Here is a 21,515-nt window from a genome sequence, read left to right on the forward strand (position 1 = left end):
TTAATTGTATGCTTATTTATTTATTAAGCATTTATTTATTACTGTTTTTTTTTTAAAATATGGCAGAGTTGGTCCTCCATATAGCTGAGACAAAATGACCCACAAAAATACAACAACACGTTATACATAAAGCCATCTAAATCAGCATCAAAAGTAAAACAAACAATTAAAAGCAGCAACGTGTTTTTAATTTTAATAATTTGATATTAATCCTTAGCTGAATGATAGATATGTTGTAAGAATCTGCACAAATATAGAAGCACTAAGCCACTTTCCCCGTGCTTTTGCCCTTAATTGAGTAGGCATTCTCAAAATTTGTTAAATGGCCCGTTTCACCAAAGGTTAAACCTTTGCATAAAATATTTAAATTTGATTTAACATGCTCTTTTTTTCCCTGTCCCTTTTCTTTTAAACTATGCAGAGACATCAAAAATTGGTTGTCCCTTAAATTGAGGACATCCAAGAAATACCAATCACCCACGTGTTGTATTATGTTGATGACCTTGATAGTAAGATTTCAGATATGGTTAATATTGTTTTTTTGCTTGTCAAATATCATATACATTGCTGTAAATAGAGAGGTTCTACTCCTTGTTTTGAATGTTTTCTTAATCAATTTAAATTGTATTACTCCTCATTGAAAAACTCGAAATCTGTTTCTGCCAAAAAAGTAACTGCCAGTATTTCTACTTTTCTTTTGTTTTAAATCTTGCTCTATTTTTATTCATTGGCCTTATTGTTTATGCATCTGTCGTTGTTTTTTAGCCCCATGTTTCTGTCTATTTTTTTTTTCTACCGACGTTTAAATGTCTGCACCTCAGCGAGACTTTGTACACTATTGGTTTGTTATATATATATATATATATATATATATATATATATATATATATATATATATATATATATATATATATATATATATATATATATAAAATGAAAAAAAAAATTCCTCGTGCTTTTATTCTGAAAGTTTAGCAAATTCACTTCCTGGAATGTGAATATTTTGGTGGGCGCTACGGATGCGCGCAGGAGACAATTTTTCTAGTGCGCTGTTCCGCTTCCCCTCTGCTGGGTTCCTCCCCGGACTGAACGAAAAAGAAAAAAAAAAAACTCAGCTGGGAGAACCCGGCGAGACAGACCAATGTTTGTCTCCCTGTTAGAAAGGCTTTTAATTTCTTTTTTTGGACTAAGCTTTACTTTAGTTGGACTATTGCAGTTTCACAGTTGAGCTTTATTGGAAGTAAATCTGAGGTTGTGCTGGACAGATACTCTGCTTTTCAACCTTAATGAAGTTAATGCCTACTTTTAAGGCCGACTACAGGTAAGTTAGGGACCCTTTTATTTTTACTCTTTTCTCATTTTTGTTCCAGTGATTTAATGTCTGCTGAATAATTGTTTTCCATCATATAAACTTACTATTATTCTTAATTTGGAGGATAGAAAACAAAGAGTGCCTCTGTGAGTGCAACATCACTAACTTTACATGTCCAGCATCCTTTTAACTCATCATTTTAACTTATAATTTTAGATTATTATAAAATCTATTATTTTTTACACAAACTGTAATATTAAACAGCTGCTTTAAGATGAATTCACATTATGTGACTCAGTTTTTTATTTACTTTACCCATAGTAATCTAACTGTTACAGAGGTGAACAGAACACCTCTGTAACAACTCTGTAACAGTGATACACTTAAACTCTGAATGAAACCTAGAGCATATAAAGTCAACTATTGGTTTGCTGCATAGATGTTGAGAATTAGAGCTATAAGTTTATGATCTTACAGTAAAATGACAATATAAAGAGACCATCTGCTATGGTGTAATTTCACTGGCTGTCCTGAGGGCAGCCATCTTTCATTGCAAAAATCTGCCATTTCTCCTTTTTAGACCTCTGGTGCTGAACTATTGAAACTCTTACACACATTAACACTGTGTCTTTATTTCTACCTGCTCCACACTCCCAGGATGCCAGATTTATGGTCCAAATATTGACAGATGGGTGAGGCAGCTGTCTAAATACCAGGTGAAAGTATGCAGCTGTACTCTGAGTTTATGCTTCATTTTCCACTAGTGGGATGTGGTGAAAGGCCTTACTAAGTTACATTTACTATAAACACTGTATGTCTTACAGTCTGGCCATGTGCATGACGTTTTTTTTTTTTTTCTGTGCTGGTTAAAGAGAGAGAGGACGTGGACATGGTGTCAGTTCCATGACTCCTTCAAGGAAGTCCTCCTCTGAATATCCTTTTATAGAAGTTGAACACAAAAGGCTTGTTGTCCACTTCCTGTAAACAGCTTGGCGGCTGTGTCTGCTGCCTTCTGGTTGGTCGGGCTGGATCCTATGACTCTTTTGGGCTTGGGGGAGTTCCAGGATGAGGAAGTGGGTTTCCCTTGATGGCTGCCAGCCACGGGGAATAGAAAGTACTCTTGATGCAGAGAGAGGGTGGAAAAAATGGGGAAGAGAAATTATGAAGGGTTAGAGGGATGGAACTGTGTATGAGACACATTTCTGAAAAGAGTTTCTGTAACCTTAGAACAGATGGAAAAATTATTGAGGCAAACCAGGAATTTAGAGCATTTGTGATGAATAAAACTGAAGGAATTAAAAAGCCAACATTTAAAAATAATATAAGTGGAGCTGAAATTTTAAATCAAGTATGATCAGATGTATAAATGCGATCATATTCAATTTATTTGAACATCAACTTCATTATTTCACCAAGTTATCCATCAAAATATAGTTTCCAGGCAAGTCGGTGTAGCAAAAAGTATAATTTCTCCAACCAATAAGAAAATATGTAAAAATGTAAATAAATTTATGAATGTAATTCATTCATAGCTCCTCATGGTATCTTCTTGTTGAATAAATGTGCATTTATTCAACAAGAAGATAAAGATTTAGATGTTAATTATATTCAAAATTCACCAAACATTCTCTACTATGATGAAAATAAAAACCCTTTATGTTCACAGTTTTTTGGTCCATGCCTGATGACTCAAGATCAGCGAGTCTCTCACTTTATCTAAGTTCTTTTTTTTTAAAGGTCATGCTTAAAAGCTGTTGTGTTGAGGGATGAATATGCACGGGCATGCAAATTTATATGATCGATTACTGCAAGACAGCAACAGACTGGAATGTAGAACTAAACCAAAGCTACTGTAAAATAACAAAGGAGATATACGTAATCAATAGAGATACACAGTAAGATGTAATAAAATATTTATAAAGATAAGAAAAACAAATGACACAATAGCAAGAACTGGAAAAATGCTGCAACAAGTCCAGAAAAGCAAAGAGGGTGACCAGGAATTTTAACTATTCGCTGTAAAGATGATTTTATTCTGACTTCCATATTAGCTTGTGACCGTTTGCAAAAATCTCTTTAGGTTTGTTAAATGCATGATTTCTTTTTAAAGTAGAATAAAGAAAAGAGTTTTATGTGGAGACTATTGCACACTGGATTGTATCTTATATTTTCAAAGAAATAAAACAGATTTGAGTTTTCAGAAGGCAACCAGTATAGAACTACCACTGACATGATGAAGCAGAGATAAAACCCCACACTGCTTACGTCCGCACTTTTCCATCCTGACTCCAAGAGTCTACCTTCAAGCTACAGAAAATCATCTTCAGCTGCTCATAATAGAACCTGTCTTGGCTAGAGGAATGTGTGTTTTGGGCAAAGACACGTATTAAACTACTGTGGGTGTGTGTGTTTATTTGTACGATTTAGAGTGAACACACCCTCCTGCCCTGAACACTGCAGCAGCCCTGCAGCTATGGAATTCCTACTTAGAAGTAACTTGTCCAAACCTGGCCCAATGCACCCAAAATCAGCTCATTAGGTCTCTTTCTACTTGGTATAATTCTATCTTGTCTGGGCAAGAATGTACTTGCCATATCTAAGTAAGCTAAGGAATGAGGTAGCCTGCAAAGACCTGCCCTGAGAGGGGTAAAAAAAAGAGAGGGAGAGGAGAACTGAGAGAGCGAAATAAGTAAAGGAGTGTTGAAGAGAGCAGTCAATATACTCAACTGGGATACAAGGCTTCATTCATAATTTACCAGGTCTTCTGTTGGGCAGAGAGGAGGCTGCAAACAGGTGAGTGTTTGACAGATTAAACCTTGAGATTTAAACGGACCAAGCCTAGTGAGTCCTTTTCAGCAAATTTCATGGTTATTTGCAATAGAAAAAGACTATTGTAAGTAGCTGTTTGAGTCATTGCACAGGATAACGATTAGGATATGAGTTCAGCATTCGCCTCTGGAGCTGCTCAAATAATACAGCACCGTTTTCCTGCACATGAGTTATTTTCTAAGTTTGTTTTCAGTTTGTAAAGTCAACCCCTCTGTAACAAAGCCCTCCTGTTCCACAGCCTGTTGATTATTTTTTTAGAATCTTAGTCTACATCAGACGGTTGCACGGTTTGGTTTCGGATGTAGCTTCGTAAGGGGGTCAGGTGTGCATAAGACCTGCAGAAGGAGGGCTTGTGTGTAAAGAAGAGGTCAAACCCACCCGAGCCACGTTTCTCACTTTTGTTCTCCTGCAACCTCTGTCATTGGCGGTCAGACGCAGGAAGTGAGGAAACCTTTGTTTGCTTCCTGTTTCCTGTCTGTGATGTCACCCAGAGCATCGCTTTTTGCTCACACTTGATCGCACCGCTTGCTCTGCAAGACTGGATGAAGTGCTTTTGAGGTTGATGGGTTTTTTCATGAGTGTGTACATTGGTACCGGTGTATGAGACAGCCTGCAATCTCAGTTTTTACCATATTAGGCGAACAGATGGAATGACTTTCATTCCCATACTGTTACTGTGGCATTAGTTGCATTAGCATCCCTAATGTAAAAATGACATTAAATAAGATTTAACTGTTAGGTAAAGTGCTTTATGGTCGTTAAACCACACATTTTTGTGGTTTCAGATGTTGGAAATCACTTCTCCAACATCTGAAATCTGGATCATCAAACGTCATAAAGCACCATTAAAGGAGAGACTCCTACAGAGTTTGGGAGCTTAGTGGCGGAGATATCTTTTTCAGTTTGAAGGTGGGATCAAACTCTGCCCCAAATCTTTGTTTTTGGAAAGAATCTCTGAAGAAATTTGAAGAAGTTAATTTTATTCCACAATACATACACATATTTTGTACTCCCGTTTAAGTCTTGCAGTTTGCCTATATGCAGCCATTGATCGGCAATATCTTGAGTAAACTCAACAGGTGGCTACACCAGGACCCTAGAGACACAGAGACACCCTGTCCTGCTTAAACACACTCACACAGAACTAGTTCTGATTGGCCAATCAACCCAACATGTACGTTTTTGGACTTAGGAGGAAACTGGAGTACCAAGAGAAAAACCAGTGCATGCACAGAGAGATCAAGCAATCTCTAACAGGAAACTTCTTGAGAACTTGGAGTCAAGACATTCAGGAGAGCCTTTAATGATGAATGAACGATGCCCCAACCCCCTTCCTCATCAGACTCAAGTCATAATGAGAGCTTGTGGCTTTCTGTTGAACAGGAGGCAAAGTAGGAAGCAGCTCCTCTGCCAGCAGCTGGGTGCTTGTGGTTGCTGTTTGTAAGTGAAAGCAAGAGCAAATAAAGAAAAAACACCTAACAGGTTATAAATTTGAGACCTTTGTGGGAGCTTTTTAGATTTTTATGGTAAAATGACTCCTTTCTTAAAAAAAAATTAATTTTGGCCTCCCCCCTCCCACACCTGTTGGTGCATGTTACCAGTGGCTGAAAAGAGTCTCCCCCACTTTTCCTCTGCATGCATGAAAAACATATTTACCTGTTTGGAAATGTTTTTAATAGTCATGGTGTTTAAATAGTACTGCTTTCTATGTTACTCCAGTAAAAGTGTTTGATGACACCTTAAAATCACCACTGACTTTAGTTGGTATTTATTTGATGTTATGGATCACTATGGATGCCAAGGGTTTTTTATATTATAATGTCTCAGCAGTTTGTAATGAGGTTTTTATAATTATGCTGTGCATTTTAGCTTCATTTTCTAGTATACAGTGTACAGAATAATTTTATTTAAATATATGATATTGTGAAAGTCACCAGTTTTTGCAGAAGTAATCTCTCTTTTTACATCAGTGTTCACAGCTCCTCTCTGCCACTCATCTACACACTGCGCTCTCGCGCTCTGTCTCACACTGCCTTCTTTCCTTCCTCATTCATTTGTGTCTTCGAGCGAGACTCGGCACGCTGCTTTGTCTATTCGGACCTGTTTCCTGCTCGCGCTTTGCTCCTTTCATTCCAGTTTTTTTTTTTACACCCAACTGCAGCATGGATGGATTGGTTAAATCTCTGTAAGTCCTTGTCTTTGCTTTCTGTCTGTTTTAACTGATTTTGAAGTTGTTTTCCTGTAGCGGCGTGGCCTGCTGTGCAACAGTTGGTTGAGCATTGTGAAACATGACTGAAAAAAAAAAAACAGGAAGATGTGAGCTCAAACTACTTCTCTTTAGTTTTTTTCTTTTACATGCGTTAATCTGGGTCTTTTTTATCCTACATTTGATTTGTTTTTGTCCCTTTTTCTGACTCTGCAGGTTGACCGTAGGTGTAGATGTGTGACAGCGGAGTGTGTGAGGATAAGCCCCCCGCCCCCCCTGTCAGGATGAGCAGCCAAGGAGGAGGAGCCAAGGATCCCCAGTCGGCCAATCACAGCTCTCGGCCGCTGCCGTCTGCCCCAGAGGAGAAGAAACCCAGGAACAAGATCATCTCTATGTTTGATAAAGGTGAGAAAGGTGAGATAGTTGGAGAAAACCAACACATAAAGAATACCTCCAAAAACCCTACTGCTTCTATAACAATTAGCTAAAAGGTAACGAATGACCTTTGACCTTTTCCCTGCAGGATCTAAAAAGAAGGATAAGGACAAGGACAGGCCTGAAATCTCCTCCCCATCAGACTTTGAACACACCATCCATGTTGGTTTTGATGCTGTCACTGGAGAATTCACCGTAAGTCTGTTTTAATGGCTCATTATGGAAGTAATCATACCCCTTTAACACATTTTCTAAGGAATCTTTAAAGCTGAATGAAAGAAACAGGTTGTTGTTAAACAAAGAAAAGGATAGCCACACACCAAAGTGTAACTGCATGGAGCTGCTGATGTTTTTCAGAGCTTTGACCTGGATGATTCTGCTTTCCACACCAAGATTTTGTAAAACAGCAACACTGATGACATTACCCAGAGATCTATTCTTGGAATAAACTAAAGATTTACTGTCTAAAGGGGCAAATGCCACAGCATTTTCCCTTACAGCTGGTACTGTCTGTGCACCTACAGTGCCATTAGAGGAGGAGGAGCCATATGTGTGTGTGTTTGTGTTTGTTTGAGCTACAACTTTGGGCAGTGTATTGTCAAATATCCCTCATTGTGGGGACCTGCAGGTCCAAAGTGGTCCAAATGGGGAAATTCAATGGGTCCCCAAATGGTAAAATTTACCTCTATTGATTAGTAATATTTAGGGTTAGGCTAAGGGTCTGGGTTAGGCAATAGAAATGAATGCATGTCAATTAAATGTCCCTGAAAGTTATACAAAACAAAGGCGTTTAGGTGTGTGTGTAGCTTTCATTGTCGTTGGACGCACACTGTAGGCCATCAGGTCAGCGGAGATCTGTTTGCTCCAGCTTTTTTTACATTAAGAATTATTAACATAATGAATTCTTAATACCCAATTACTTTTTTTAATAAAAAAAAATGTAAACATTAAAAACACTAAAGTAACTTTCAGTCTTCTTGCATATGGGGGTTGTAACAATATTTCAATTTAATGTGCAAACACTTTAGTAAGTTTGACTGTTAATAAGGGCAGAAAAGAGGAAAAAAAAAACAACAGGAGTTGGCATTAAAGGATTACCACAAACGGCTTTAAGAATAAAGCAGACATGTTTAAGAAGGTACTCTGGTTAGAGAACAGCTAATTTCCACTATGTGGCCCATATGCCAAAATACCAAACAAACAGAACATCACCCTGAATGCTCCGTCTGCACAGTTGGTTGAAGCATCTTTCAGGGGGGATGATTTCCATCAGCAAGATGCTCCATCTTGTTAATACCTATGGATGAAAGGGAGGAATACTAAAGCAGGGCAGTGTGAGGTCCATTGACACAGGGTCTTTAAGGCTGCAATTTATCCATTTTCTTCCTACATTTACATAATAAACCAAACTTTATTAACAGATCAAACTAAACATTAAGAATTGATAGCAAATGGAGGAATGCATGAGTTTAATGTTATCTCAAGACATGGCTGCCGAAGGTATTGACAAACTAGGCACCAATGCAAGGAAAAAAATGAATATAGTCCAAAAATATAAAAATAAATATCTGTCTATCTCCACAATACTGCATGCTTGTTTCACTTATTTTTTAATCCTGACGTTGATGCTTGGTTTGAAGCTAATACAGGATGCTAGAGATTTGACAGATACATTTAACTGTTATATGAAAGCACCAATTAGTTTGCGTTGTTTAGAATAAAGCCTGGAAGAATACACATACTACTAAAATGATGTGAGAATCAATGTAAGCTGCTGAATGTTTATTATTAGTGAGGCGTAGAAGATTATTGTAGAACATTTGCTTACTTAGAGACCAAGAAAAAGTTCATCATCGATATGAATGGCTGAAACCATTTACTAATGACAAGTAATCCTTCAATAAAAGAATCCAGAACAAACTAACCCTTCTCCAAACACTTCCACCATGCCTAACTCCCACTTAGGTTACCTAGGCGACTGCAGAGTTGTGAAAGCTTTGTCTTTTATTTATATGTGGATGTTACACCTAAAACTGTGTAAAAGGAAGTATTTGCTTTATTGTACCGTGAGACGTTTTAGATTTCAGTGTGTGACTGACTGCATTAAATCTCATTTAATATGCACATCTTCTCCTTTTATGAACGGAGAGTTCCAACCTGGGGGGGTATGGCATCTTCGTCATGTTTAACCTCACATTTCATAGTCGCCTCCTCTTCTCCTTTGCTATTAGGATAAGGCTAACCAAGGAGAAAATTAATGGTAGATAAAGCTTTTTTTTCCCCAGAGATTTATATCTCTTACTAAACTGATTCCTCCAGAATAACTATTTGAGGACTTTATTAGTTGCTTTGAATATTTCATGTAAATCTTTCCTCGGCTGAGACTGATAAATAAGAGACCATAGCCAAAGTTGTGCATTTAAAGCTGCTGCTCTTGTAAAGTTGTGCCACAATCAGATTTAAAGAATTCTATTTCAAAAAGAAAATATATATATTATTACATTTTTATATATACATTTTATATAAAAAATATTTTTATATACATGAAGTGTTCTTTTTTTCAGTTCGATCTGTGTGTTCAGAAACCTTTAATTAGTAATCCATGACTTCCTGTTCCCCTTGTGGTTTGAATATACTGTGATATTGAAGCCAGTTTCTCTTAGCTGCTTTGTAAATGTAATGAAGGGATATTTACTTGTTTCACTAAGTATTTTTAAGAAAATAGCAAACTTATCTAAATGTATCCATATCTACAGCATTAGCTGGTATGAGATTGTTATGGGCTAAATTTTAGTGCTGGGCTTATAGATTGAGTCAGATTTGTATTATAAGCTCAATCGTCTATGTTACATGTGAAACTGATATTGTCAACCAATCGTATCTTCCTCTATAATGCTTTGAAAATCAGCCACTGTCAAAGGTCTTAACGAGGACTATACCCTAGATCAATTGATTGGCTGTGCAAAACCCCTTCCATCTCATTCTGGGAGACGTCTGCGCTTTTTTTTTATTTTTTATTTCAGTTAGAGAGCATTACATCCTGTGCAGATAAAACAGGTTTGTGTTGTTTCTTGGGTAATTTCCATAGTTTTTAAAACTAAGATTACAGCATTAAAAGTGTGTTGTGACCTTATAACTAGAGGTGCTCCATTTCTTTCCAGTTCCAATCCAGTACGATACATGTGTTCAGCTGATATCCGATACCAATGTGATACTACTTTGAATGAATGAGCCGTATATCTTGGGAGGAAAGGCATCAAGCTTGAAGCAGGCTTAAATGAACCACTAGCTGCTGTGTGTGCTGTGTTCGATGATGAAAAAAAATCGGTGTGTATCGTATCCATTAAAACAAAAATTATTTGATCGGAATTCTGGATCATTCATCTGATATAAGACCCAGCTAATTACAAGATCTCAGAGGCGATATATGCTCCATCTCGATTTATAACACCTGACCATGTTAGATATGATTAGAATCGGTATTTGCAGATATATGAACTCGCAGGCAAGGCTTTTAAAAGATTGTTGTTTGGCCAGAGAACTGGAATCGGTGCACGTGCACCCCCACTAAAAACCTTAAATGAGTTAATGCAAAATATGAATTCGTATGTTGAATTAATCCTGTGCCTTTCTCTAAAAGGCCCTTAGGACAATATTGTTTGTGAATTACGCCATATATCAGTTTTATCACTCTCATCGTAATATAGAAAACATGGTGGCCCCTGGGTGCTCTTGTCCTGGCTGAAGCCATTCTGCTTCTAGCTTGTATATGAGGGTTATTTCTTGCTACTTCGGCTCCAGGATATAAGCCCTACCACCCCATATAACTAAGCAATGGATGTCTGGATTTAGGCAACATTAACACACATGTTAAACGTAAACTATTTGTTTCTGTTTGCTTAAACACAGTTCAAACTATGGTAGGTTAATTAATATTATCTGGTAATTAGTTGGCTATCTGCTTCCGCCGTCTGCGGTTGAACATATCGTTGGTCTGTTGGAAACGGTTAATTATAAACAGCATTACCTGCAATAACAGAGATGGTCTTTTATATTTACAGACGTGGCTTTTAATGTTTCAGAAATATTTCCAAACAGTTGAGTTTCAGTGGAACAGGCAAGTCAGGTTTTTTTATTTTCTTTTTATTCCACCATTGATACACAAGGAAATAAAGCCTTACAGGGGAATATAAGGAAACAAAACTTAAGGGTTTGCCTCTGAAGAGAATATGTCAGATGTTTAAATACAAATTAAAATGTCTTTTAACAGCTTTCAAAGTTTTAAATTGAATGGCTTGAAGGAGCTGAAGTTGATGTGGAAGAGAACTTGATCTCATTCTGATAATTTTACAGGAAGCGTCAAATGATTTCCTGTTCAGACCAGAGTTATGTAGATTGAGCTAATAGGATTTTTTTTCTTAAAACTTACAAAACAAATTTGCATCATTAAGCATAGTGTCGTGTATCTGACCACTAATTCTGTGTTTTTAGGGTGTTTCCCATTATTTATTTCCCTTCTTTTAAGTGCAGATACTGATCAGTATAAGCTTTGCCTGCATGTTTGTTTGTCCAGGGAATGCCGGAGCAATGGGCCCGGCTTCTTCAGACCTCCAACATCAGTGAATCGGAACAGAAGAAGAATCCCCAGGCTGTCCTTGATGCTCTCAAGTTCTACGACTCCACCAGTGGGAAACAGAAATATCTCAGTGTTTCTGCTTCAGGTCAGGTTTGCATCCCTATAGAAAATCACATAAATCTTTGATACTGAGCTGTAATCTTTATATTTCTTTACTGTTTTCTGTCTCCTTTAGACAAAGATTCCCAGATGGTGAGAAGCGTTAATAATTATTTTCACAAATTAATGAATTTTCTCTACCCTAAGCAGTTCCTGAGCATAATTTTGTATTCTTGGTTACTTTCACTGTTGCAGTCTGGCAAAAAAGGTACAGCTACCTCTCCGTTAGCAAGAGATGGAGATGATGATGACGACGATTCGCCACCTCCAGTTATTGCACCAAGGCCTGAGCACACAAAATCGGTGAGTCTGACTAGAGCTAGAACTTATTTCTAACATTTCAATAAGCCTGTAGAGCAAAGTAAAGCTGCTATATCCTCTTTTTTTGTGTTGTTTTTTAAAGGTGTACACAAAGTCGGTCCCATCCCATGCCCCGGAGTCAGACGGTTCCAAGGCTGCAGACCGACAGAAACCGAGGACGGGCAAGATATCTGATGAAGAAATTATGGAGAAATTAAGTAAGTTTAACACACGACAGATTATAGTCAGATAACAAAAAATAAAAGCTGTATTCAATCCTACCACATTTAATATATACTTAATGTATATTTGTTCTTCTTTTTGTGATGTTCAGGAAGTATTGTCAGTGTTGGAGACCCCAAAAAGAAATATACCCGCTTTGAAAAGATCGGCCAGGGGTGAGTCAGACGCTTAGCTGAACTGAGAATATGAAACGTCAAAACTTTGAAATAAAAGGAAGTTATGCTCCAGTTAGAAAGTTACATAAACTTCCTTAAAACATGAATATCATCTTGGTCACGGCTATAATATACACCTACATCCCTGCTGCTATTCCCATGTCTTGAAAGTTCAGTTTTGAGTTTTGTTTGGGATCATTTTCAAATGTGTTCAAGTTTCAACTGTAGCACCCAAACAGTCTCTCTCAGATGGATTCAAATAGTTTATGATCAGGCCAGCTGACAGCTTTTAGCCTGGATCAAATGTTAAAATTTTACATAACCTTTTCTAGAAGCAAGGAAACTATGTCTTTAATAATTTATTACATAAATACAAATATTTGATTATTTATTTAGGATAAAAAAAGTATATTTCTTTATGTAATGCATGCATCACAAATAACACTTTTCTTTATAGAAATCTTGCCCCTTTTTAATTTATTGAATTCTTGGCTGTTTTTGGCTTTCCATACCTGCTCCTGTCACAACCGATCCTATTTATAGGCTTCTGCTTGTGTGACATGTTTAGATTGGAGCATAAAATGTTATGGTCAAAATCTTACTTAAGGATTTGAGGCTGTACAGCAGAATTGTGTATTTATTCACCTGTTCCGCTGCAGCACCTGGCTGATGCAGCCCTAGACGTGCCTGGTTTTCACATCAGTCAAATTCAAAACATTGCAACCTCTTAACAACAGCTGCTGCCTCTTAATTATAGCTTCATCTGGCAAAGATAGAGAACAAATCTTGAACAAACTGCTGAGTTTTTTGCGGCATCACAGCGCCAACAAGCTGTGACTGCCAGTGACTTTCTGCAGGTGACAACTGTTCAAAATTAAACTGTTTCTGCAGCTTGAGGCAGCTTCCTCAGTTAAAGTGGCATCAATAGAGCTGCTGCCTGACCCGACACAGAGGGGAAAATGTATGTCCTGTATGCTCCTGTCTCTACCTGCAGTGCTGCAAGCCTTATGTATAGCAGCTGAATAAACTTTAAACATGCTGAGTCAGCGCCATAACCATTTAGAAAGAATGGGAGGTGGGTTAAAAGTTATAATTGGAAGAAATTAATTATTGGAAAGGATTTTATGAAACTTAAGAATAAAAACTGTATTTCTTCGCAAACTTTTTTCGAAGAAAAAAATATTCATGGCCACAGATGGGGCTGATTCAAGGCCTCTCTACCACTCTAATTTGCCACTCTAATTTTGGCCATGGACAACTGACCTGGTTGTCTCCCCGTATCGACAGGCCGGTTAAGGATGTGCTGGAACAAAACAAGAACTACGGTGGATAAAGCCTGACATGAACCAGAGATTTCTACAGCAGCTGAAAGTTGCACAAAAATTAGTCACCTTCAAGTCTCAATAATATTCGTAGCTTTCACCTGACTTAAAAAAAAATGCTAGAATCATTGCAGAAGCTTGTTAATGAGAGTAAAACATGAGATTTTTCTGCAGCTTGCTAAAGTACATTGATCCTCGTATTGAAATATAGGCATGAAATATAACATTAAGTTATATAGATTGAAACCACTTCTTGTGTTCAAAGATACATAAACCTGATAATCGTCTTTTCTTAAAAATATAACCCCTTCAAACGTCTAAATAAATGTGACATTGGTGCCCATGATGGGTAAACACCTCGGATTGGAGCTGTACATGTAAAAGAAAAACAAAACACCCAAACCCCTTTGATTTATCTTCTGATTTCCTTTTCTTTCAGGGCCTCTGGTACAGTTTACACAGCCATAGATGTTGCCACAGGTCAAGAGGTGAGCTTCTCACTATTGCAACAAATACTTTCTTCATTTGTCCTCCTCTTGCATCTCTTAATCAGATTTTTTTTAAGCAAATACAAAAACATGTTTTAAACAAATCTTCTTTAAGACATACCATTGGCGTAGTCTGTGAGCATTTCCTAAATGCTTTGATTTACAGGTGGCCATAAAACAGATCAACCTGCAGAAACAACCAAAGAAAGAGCTCATCATCAATGAAATCCTGGTCATGAAAGAGCTGAAGAACCCCAACATTGTCAACTTTGTAGACAGGTATCTCTTGCTTATAAATGCAGTAGAGAAAAACCACAACTCAGTGCACGGCAGCAAATTTAGCTGTTTCTGTGTGCAGTTTCCTGGTTGGGGATGAGCTTTTTGTGGTGATGGAGTATTTGGCCGGTGGCTCTCTGACTGATGTGGTGACGGAGACGTGCATGGACGAAGCTCAGATCGCTGCCGTTTGCAGAGAGGTAAGCTCATCTCATTCCTCATCATGGAACCTGAATAAAACCTGTTAAATCAGTTATGCTGCTTTATTTAGACGACATAAAACTGGCTCCACCAGGTTACAAGTTTAGATCCTCTGCAACCATCTGATTACTTACAGTGACGCTGCTCTGCTTTCATTATTTCTCACTATGACCACAAACCTCAATGTATTACTTTGGGATTTCTTCACATTTTGTTTTATAAATACACCCTGAAATGTGTGACATGGTTTGAAATTCATCCCAATTTTCTTCCGCTGGACTAAAATAATCAGTTGATTACCCTCAGATGTACCACAAGACAAAAGAGAAAGCATGGGAGGAGGTGCCCTGGTTAGATTTGAGTAAATCTATTTCCCTTTGGCCTACTAGAAAATAAAGGTAGATGGTAACAAGTTATTTCAGCATTTTATCTGGACTGTAATGTTTTTTGAAAACATGGATCCATTTCCTTCCCCTTTATAATACACAATTTATTGTGTTGGTATATCTCATGAAATCCCTTGAAATACTTTAAATAGTGATGTGTTAACACAAAATATAGATAAGTTCAAGATACATAAATACTGGTTGTGGGCATAGATTTGTCTTTAATCTAGATTATTTTCATGTGTAATCTTGGAATTAATTTAGATTCATCTTGAATAAAATGGCTCATTTAAATTCTGCCAAAGGCATTCATAATACGTGTGTGCTACCTAAATAAGTAAAAGTAAGTCTTTGAACAGGTTTCTAGAACCAGGTGGCGCCTTAGACAAGGGGCTCATCTCCTGTTTCCAAAATGCATCACAAACTGCTTCAGGAAGCTTTTCTGCTATGATAACTGGTGATGAAAATAGATTAAACAAGCGTCCCACTTTACCGACATTCACCCGAGCAATCATCAAGACCCGACATAATGCTGTGGTAATCATTTGTGGTGTCATGGTAAAATTTAATTTAAAATGACATACCATAGCCTACCTAAAGCGAAGGAAAGAAGTTCCCAGCTGGCGTTGATGAGGTGTACAGTAACGCCGGCATCTTCCGCATTGGCTAAGGGATGCTTTGCTTGTAGGTGGTTCTTGAGACTGGAAGAACTCATGAAGTAAACTAATTCCACCTTGCACAAGGAGCAAGCGGTTTTAGTCTTGTCAAGGTTTCCATTAGGAAGCTTCTTAAAAATAAATTTTCCCCTAAGCAAATCCGGCGCCTTTAAAGCTGCATCCATTTCAGCACGTCGTGTTATATGTGGTTATTTCACAGTAGGCCTACTCAGGTTAGAAGACTGTTTCATTCTCGCCCCCAGATATACATCAACGTCCGATATACATTCGCGCTAAAATATGAAGGTGAAAGTCGTTATAGCTTAGTCAATATAGACCCAGCTCCCAAACCAGCTTTGAGAATAGATTAACGGAGATTATTTTTTTATCACCCGATAAGAATCTGGTATATATATCTATATTTATACAGATACATATATAGATATATATATAGATAATGATCCACCAACACTAAATACTAATGCAATCTTTAATTGTTATTCATGTATACTTAAATTATTTCTTTACTCTTTGTATTTAGGTCCTGCAGGCTTTGGAGTTTCTTCATGCCAACCAGGTCATCCACAGAGATATTAAGAGCGACAATGTACTTCTAGGGATGGATGGATCAGTCAAACTCAGTAAGGAAGGATTGATTCATCCATGATCACACATATGGTTCTTAAAGGACTTACAAATCTTTGTACCTCACCCCAACTTTTCTCTTCTCTTCTGCAGCCGACTTTGGCTTCTGTGCCCAGATCACCCCTGAGCAGAGCAAGCGCAGCACCATGGTGGGAACTCCGTACTGGATGGCCCCTGAGGTGGTGACCAGGAAGGCTTACGGACCCAAAGTGGACATTTGGTCTCTGGGGATCATGGCTATAGAAATGGTGGAAGGAGAGCCTCCGTATCTCAATGAGAATCCTCTCAGGGTGAGTGTGTTATAATATTTGGATAATTTTTTATAGCAATTTCAGCATCTACTATGTAGTGTAAATGTTTCTGCAATTGTTGACTGGATTGACTTAAATGACATTAACTTTAGTGAAGGAGTGGAATAAAAACATTTTTTTAGGATTCTCTTACTTTTAATCAGAGAGACCTTTTCTCTTGCGCCATCATGTGGCTGAAAGTTGAATACCAGAAGCAATGGCTTTTAAAAGAAGAGGCTAAAATGCCTCCTGCTTGGATTTATTAACTATGGAAACATCTGGATCAGAAATTGAAAGCAAAATAATCTATTCAATATAAAACCCTAATAATGTTGTGCATTACTTAAGCTTTTTGTTCTATAATCAGATGCTCTATTGGAAAAAAATAATTCTATTATATTTTCTAATGGCTCCTTCACTCAGGCATTGTATTTGATCGCCACCAACGGGACTCCTGAGCTGCAGAGTCCAGAGAAGTTATCTCCCGTCTTCAGGTCTTTCCTGTCCTGTTCTCTGGAGATGGATGTGGAGAAACGAGGTTCTGGTAAAGAGTTGCTACAGGTACAACAAATAGCCCTTATTTTAGTCACCCAGATGTTTTAAGGCATATTGGAGATTATATTCTTGTGTGTTTAAGCATCTTTATAGAGCAGAATATTGTTTTCCCTGCACTGGAGGAACCTGCAGAAGTGTAATAGGCTTTACCTCTGTCTAAAGGTGTGATATCTAGAGGATGTTACTAACAGCTTTTTAAAGTTTCCATTGGCACACAAAGTACTGAAAACTCTTTGACAGGTGGAACCGAATGCAAGAAATTGCTGTTTGGTCAGTTCATAGTTTTTATTTATTTATTTACTTTTTTTATTTATTTTTATTTCAGTTTCTTTGAGCAAAAATACAAGCAAGATTTACAATGAGATGTTAAGACAGTTTAGTAGTGCTTATCTATGTTCTCATGTAAATGACACTTTATACGGTAAATGTAAATTATGCCAAAGATTGTCATCTTTGATAAATACATCTCACAACATTAGTAAATCACAACCTTGTTTTTCCGTTTTGTTGAATATGTAGGATGAGAGATGTTTGCGTTAAGCCTGTAGACGAGTTAACTAGCTTTTTATGTCTTTGTCATTTTAATCTACCGGTATATAAAGCAGTACTTCTGCCCTGTAAAACTCCCTATTCATGATTTCTGCAGGACTCTGCCTCTGCTTGTTGTTCATATTTAAAGGTGCTTTATTAAAATGGTTGAAGCGCTTGTCTGATCAGTTTCCCCACAGCTCTGTTAATATTTATCCGTAGTTGATCATTTTGATTTTAATTGTACAACCTCTCTTTAGAACCAGATAACAGTCAAAGAGGACATATTTTAACGCGCTTCAGGTGGAACTTATAAATAAAATGATACTGTTTATAATATTAGAAAATCAATGTCTTGCATCCTTTTTTCTGTGTTTCTCTACAGCATCCATTCCTGAAGCAGGCGAAACCTCTGTCCAGTCTGACGCCTCTCATCCTGGCAGCCAAGGAGGCAATGAAGAGCAATCGCTAACACCACTCTGCCCCCTTGTGTTTAAAGACTTTAAAAAAAAATTACATGGACCACCTACTGTCTTTCTGTGATTTATATATATATGAGGACAAGAAGTCCATCAATGTTTATGTTTTCGTAGTTGTCTTAAGGTGCTGCTCCACCCTCTCTTTTGTTTCTGGACTGATACTCTTATAAATCCCTGCTTCGCTAAAAAAAAGCTGCTTGACGCCAAAGGGAGTTCTTTAATAGTCTCATGTGCAGCTTGTTGCTTGAAACAATCCACAAATGCAATGTCAGACAGGTCAAAAGAGAAATTCTTTTAATGCATAAAAAGTTTAACCCCAAACAGTGTTTAAGGGGAATCTTTTGTTGAACGAACTCGGTCATATTACATCTGCAACTATTTTCACTGGTAGTCTTTAGTTACATTCTAGTCTGGTCCTAGAACCGTAAAACCTTTTCTGTGCTGGGGCCCAGAATGAGACATTGTTCTCTTTGTGCTGTGAAAAAAAAAAACCTCATCAGTATCGTTTTTTTAAACCGTAAAAATCAGTAAAATCGAGTTATCACAACGAATGATGGATACTTAATCATACAAAATATACAACTTTTGAATTATTTTCTATTATCTTTTTCTTATATGTTGCAAATCTCATTATCCAGATATTCATCTCAAACATTTTTGTAAAGTTTCCAGTACCTTTTGCGGGCACAATCTATGCAAGCTCATCTGAATGCAGGTTACTTGATAAAAACTTTATCTTAAAAAACATTCAGTTTTTTCTTTATACAGTTGCTCCTCTGCATGCACCGTTTATCTTTCACTTGGTGTCATTCTTTCTCTTCATCTTTTGATCCCTGTGCAACACAATTATCCTCTATACCATGTTCAAAGTTATACTGGAGTTTATTTTTTGTTACATTGTCTGTATATTGTGTAATGTCTTGTACTTTTAACAGCTGATAATATATAAATATATATTGTTACTTCATTGTAGTAACTAACAGCGGTGGACATTTTTAAAATCTATGTTTCTCTTTATATTCTGGTTCAGTGTCAGTCCCCTAGTTTTGTAGAGTTATGGACTCCAAACTGTGTGATACCTTAATAATCCAGCTTCATGTTAGATTACCAGTTAAACCAGGGGATTACTGTAGAAAATAAGTACATCAAAATGTCTCTTTAACAAGTGTTTACTGGAGTACAATTCTTATTGGGTACCTGACAGGTTAACTTTGAAGAAAACAAAAACAAACTATGCTTCAGTTATCTGCTTAAACCAGAACAAATAATCCAAATGTGTTTGTATGACCTGAAAGTGTGAAAAGAAACTGTTTTAGACAATCGTGAGATAAGCAACTGTCCTTAAATAAAATCCAAAGAGTTAATAAATTATTAATAAAGTTGGAGCTAAAGGGTTTTGTGTTTAACTGATGTCCTTGAAGTTAGGTCAGGATTGCACATAGAGACACATGAGGGCATGGACCACTTTGTTACAATAGAAATACTCACCCATTCAACTGAAAGACATAGTAATCTAGGAGATGTTAAACATGGAATTATTCTAGACAGGAATGTTTGCAGACAGAAGAAAGTAAGACAAGATAAATGTCTGGAATCTTTTAAATTGGGATGGATGAAAGGGTAAGTTTAGCAAATAAAAATATCACTATAAATGGATGATCAAGGAGATGGCGTGAGTAAAATTCAAGCAAAAACATTCTAGCTTATTTCCCTTTATAAAGATAAAAATATATCCTAATCATTAAAACCAGTTATTCTATGATTGTATTTAACCTTCACTTGCTCTCAAAATTTAAAATCAAATGAACAGATATTGCACTAAAGTTTGACGCAGATAATTGTGAAAATGTAGAAGATTAAAAAAAAAGCAATTTTTTCAAAGAGTGTGATGCTTGCTTGGATCCGCAGTAGTTAGGAGGGACTGTTAAGCTCACATTAAGGAGGAAAGTGGCCCCGCCAGATAACAGTACAGTCAGCCGAGTCGCTTTGCCGTCTTGTGGTAAAGATATTGAATACATTTGAAGAAAAGGCTATCACCTGTTTTGCAGTAAGTATATATTCAATGCCTACTCCAGTGATGTGACAAATATGTTATTTAATCAAAAAATATTGGACTGTCGTATATTGTTCTGTGAACAACTGGCAATGATATACCAATTAGTTAATTGATCCTTAACCTTTTTTGAGCTGGTAGCTGGCAGACACGAGGGGACTCCTCTTAAATAAGTGATTATATTTTGGTAACTAAATGTGATGAGCATATGAGGAAACAGATGAACGTCAATGTTATATCAGAGTTTAAATCTTTAGTAAAATAAAGTTTGTTTTAGTTTTATAAACAACATCTCAAAACATGTCAGCGTTGGCTTCTTGTTAGTACGTCTTTCACAACAGTAAGTGCATGAAACAATCCAATTCAGCAAAAAAACATATTGTTTGACTGATGACATGTAATTTCTCCTGCTTTGAATGTCAGGCCGTTAGAAGGAAAGCTGGATCCTTCTCAGATACTCCACTCATCCAGTTTCTGGCATCTTCAGGTTTCCTGTAAACTCAGAGGGAAATATTGCAGAACAGTATGTTTTTACAGCAATCTGGTTCTGAGATTAACCACCAGATCCACTTAGTCTTTGGTTGGTCTGCAGATTCTGGTTTCCTGTGGACTCTTCTATGTGGCTGGCCCAAGATTAGCCGCAAAAGACCCCAAGCAAGCTGGGGGAAAGAATCAAATGTCCAAGTAGCAATGTCCCATGTGAGAAGGGGGTTTAGAGAAAGTGGCAAGGTGAGTCCAAGAGCAGAGCAAAACTGCATCATCCCTAAAATAATTATCAAAGTTAATACCAGCCTGGACATTGATCCTAAATGTCCAAAATATATATCTGGGTTTATGGCTCAACACAGCCCAGTTAAATTGAAGATATTGCAGGTGGACTGGGAGTGAAACTTTTCAGAGACAGAAAAAAATAAATAGAAAAAAAGGAAAATAGTGGTGAGAATATTAATATCAGCCACATGCATAGTATATAAACCTTTTAATGGATTTAAAATTCATGTATGCATGTATAAAATGCATGGATAAAATCTCAAAAAATAGATATAGATGCATGCATAAACCTTCCAAGCCTGCATCAGTGCATGGGTCTTGAATGTACCATATACAATTCTTGTGTATGGTACATTTCGGGTTAGTTTATGGATAGAAGTCTGGGCCAATTACCGGGTCACATTGTCATGATGTTGGTGCTGATGGCTGGCTGGATTGCTCATTTAATTCGCCTGTCTAGCTCTGCCCTGTTTTCTCACCACTGCTCATCTGATCCACCTGTTCCAGCTGCTATTTATGTTGCCTGTTTCCAGCAATCAGTGTTAGATTATTCTTGATCCTTTGGTGTTGAGAGTTTTCTAGTATTTCTATAGCGTTCTGATTGCCTGTTCTTGATCTGTTTCTGCATTTAGACCTTTGAGCCTGACTGC

General features: G+C 37.2%; 1 protein-coding gene across 5 annotated transcripts; it reads left to right on the plus strand.

Annotated features, from left to right (window-relative positions):
• Positions 1-1,098: 1,098 nt before the first annotated feature.
• LOC107093018 (serine/threonine-protein kinase PAK 2-like) lies at positions 1,099-19,262 on the plus strand. 5 transcript variants are annotated; one of them, XM_015387810.1, is made up of 15 exons: positions 1,099-1,321; positions 6,564-6,761; positions 6,871-6,977; positions 11,356-11,503; positions 11,594-11,610; positions 11,713-11,820; positions 11,921-12,035; positions 12,152-12,215; positions 13,977-14,025; positions 14,192-14,304; positions 14,384-14,501; positions 16,086-16,185; positions 16,283-16,479; positions 16,903-17,040; positions 17,948-19,262. In XM_015387810.1, exons 2-15 carry the CDS (start codon positions 6,581-6,583, stop codon positions 18,032-18,034), a joined length of 1,542 nt encoding a protein of 513 aa, XP_015243296.1. In that variant the 5' UTR covers positions 1,099-1,321; positions 6,564-6,580; the 3' UTR covers positions 18,035-19,262. The 5 variants fall into 5 exon arrangements, with proteins under 5 accessions (XP_015243296.1, XP_015243299.1, XP_015243297.1 ...); XM_015387813.1 differs by having other exon boundaries at positions 1,100-1,321; positions 6,564-6,752; XM_015387811.1 differs by lacking the exon at positions 1,099-1,321 and adding an exon at positions 3,953-4,105.
• Positions 19,263-21,515: the final 2,253 nt, after the last annotated feature.

Source organism: Cyprinodon variegatus, unplaced genomic scaffold (genome assembly GCF_000732505.1).
Source record: "Cyprinodon variegatus isolate N-32 unplaced genomic scaffold, C_variegatus-1.0 Scaffold403, whole genome shotgun sequence".
NCBI classification, from domain to species: domain Eukaryota; kingdom Metazoa; phylum Chordata; class Actinopteri; order Cyprinodontiformes; family Cyprinodontidae; genus Cyprinodon; species Cyprinodon variegatus.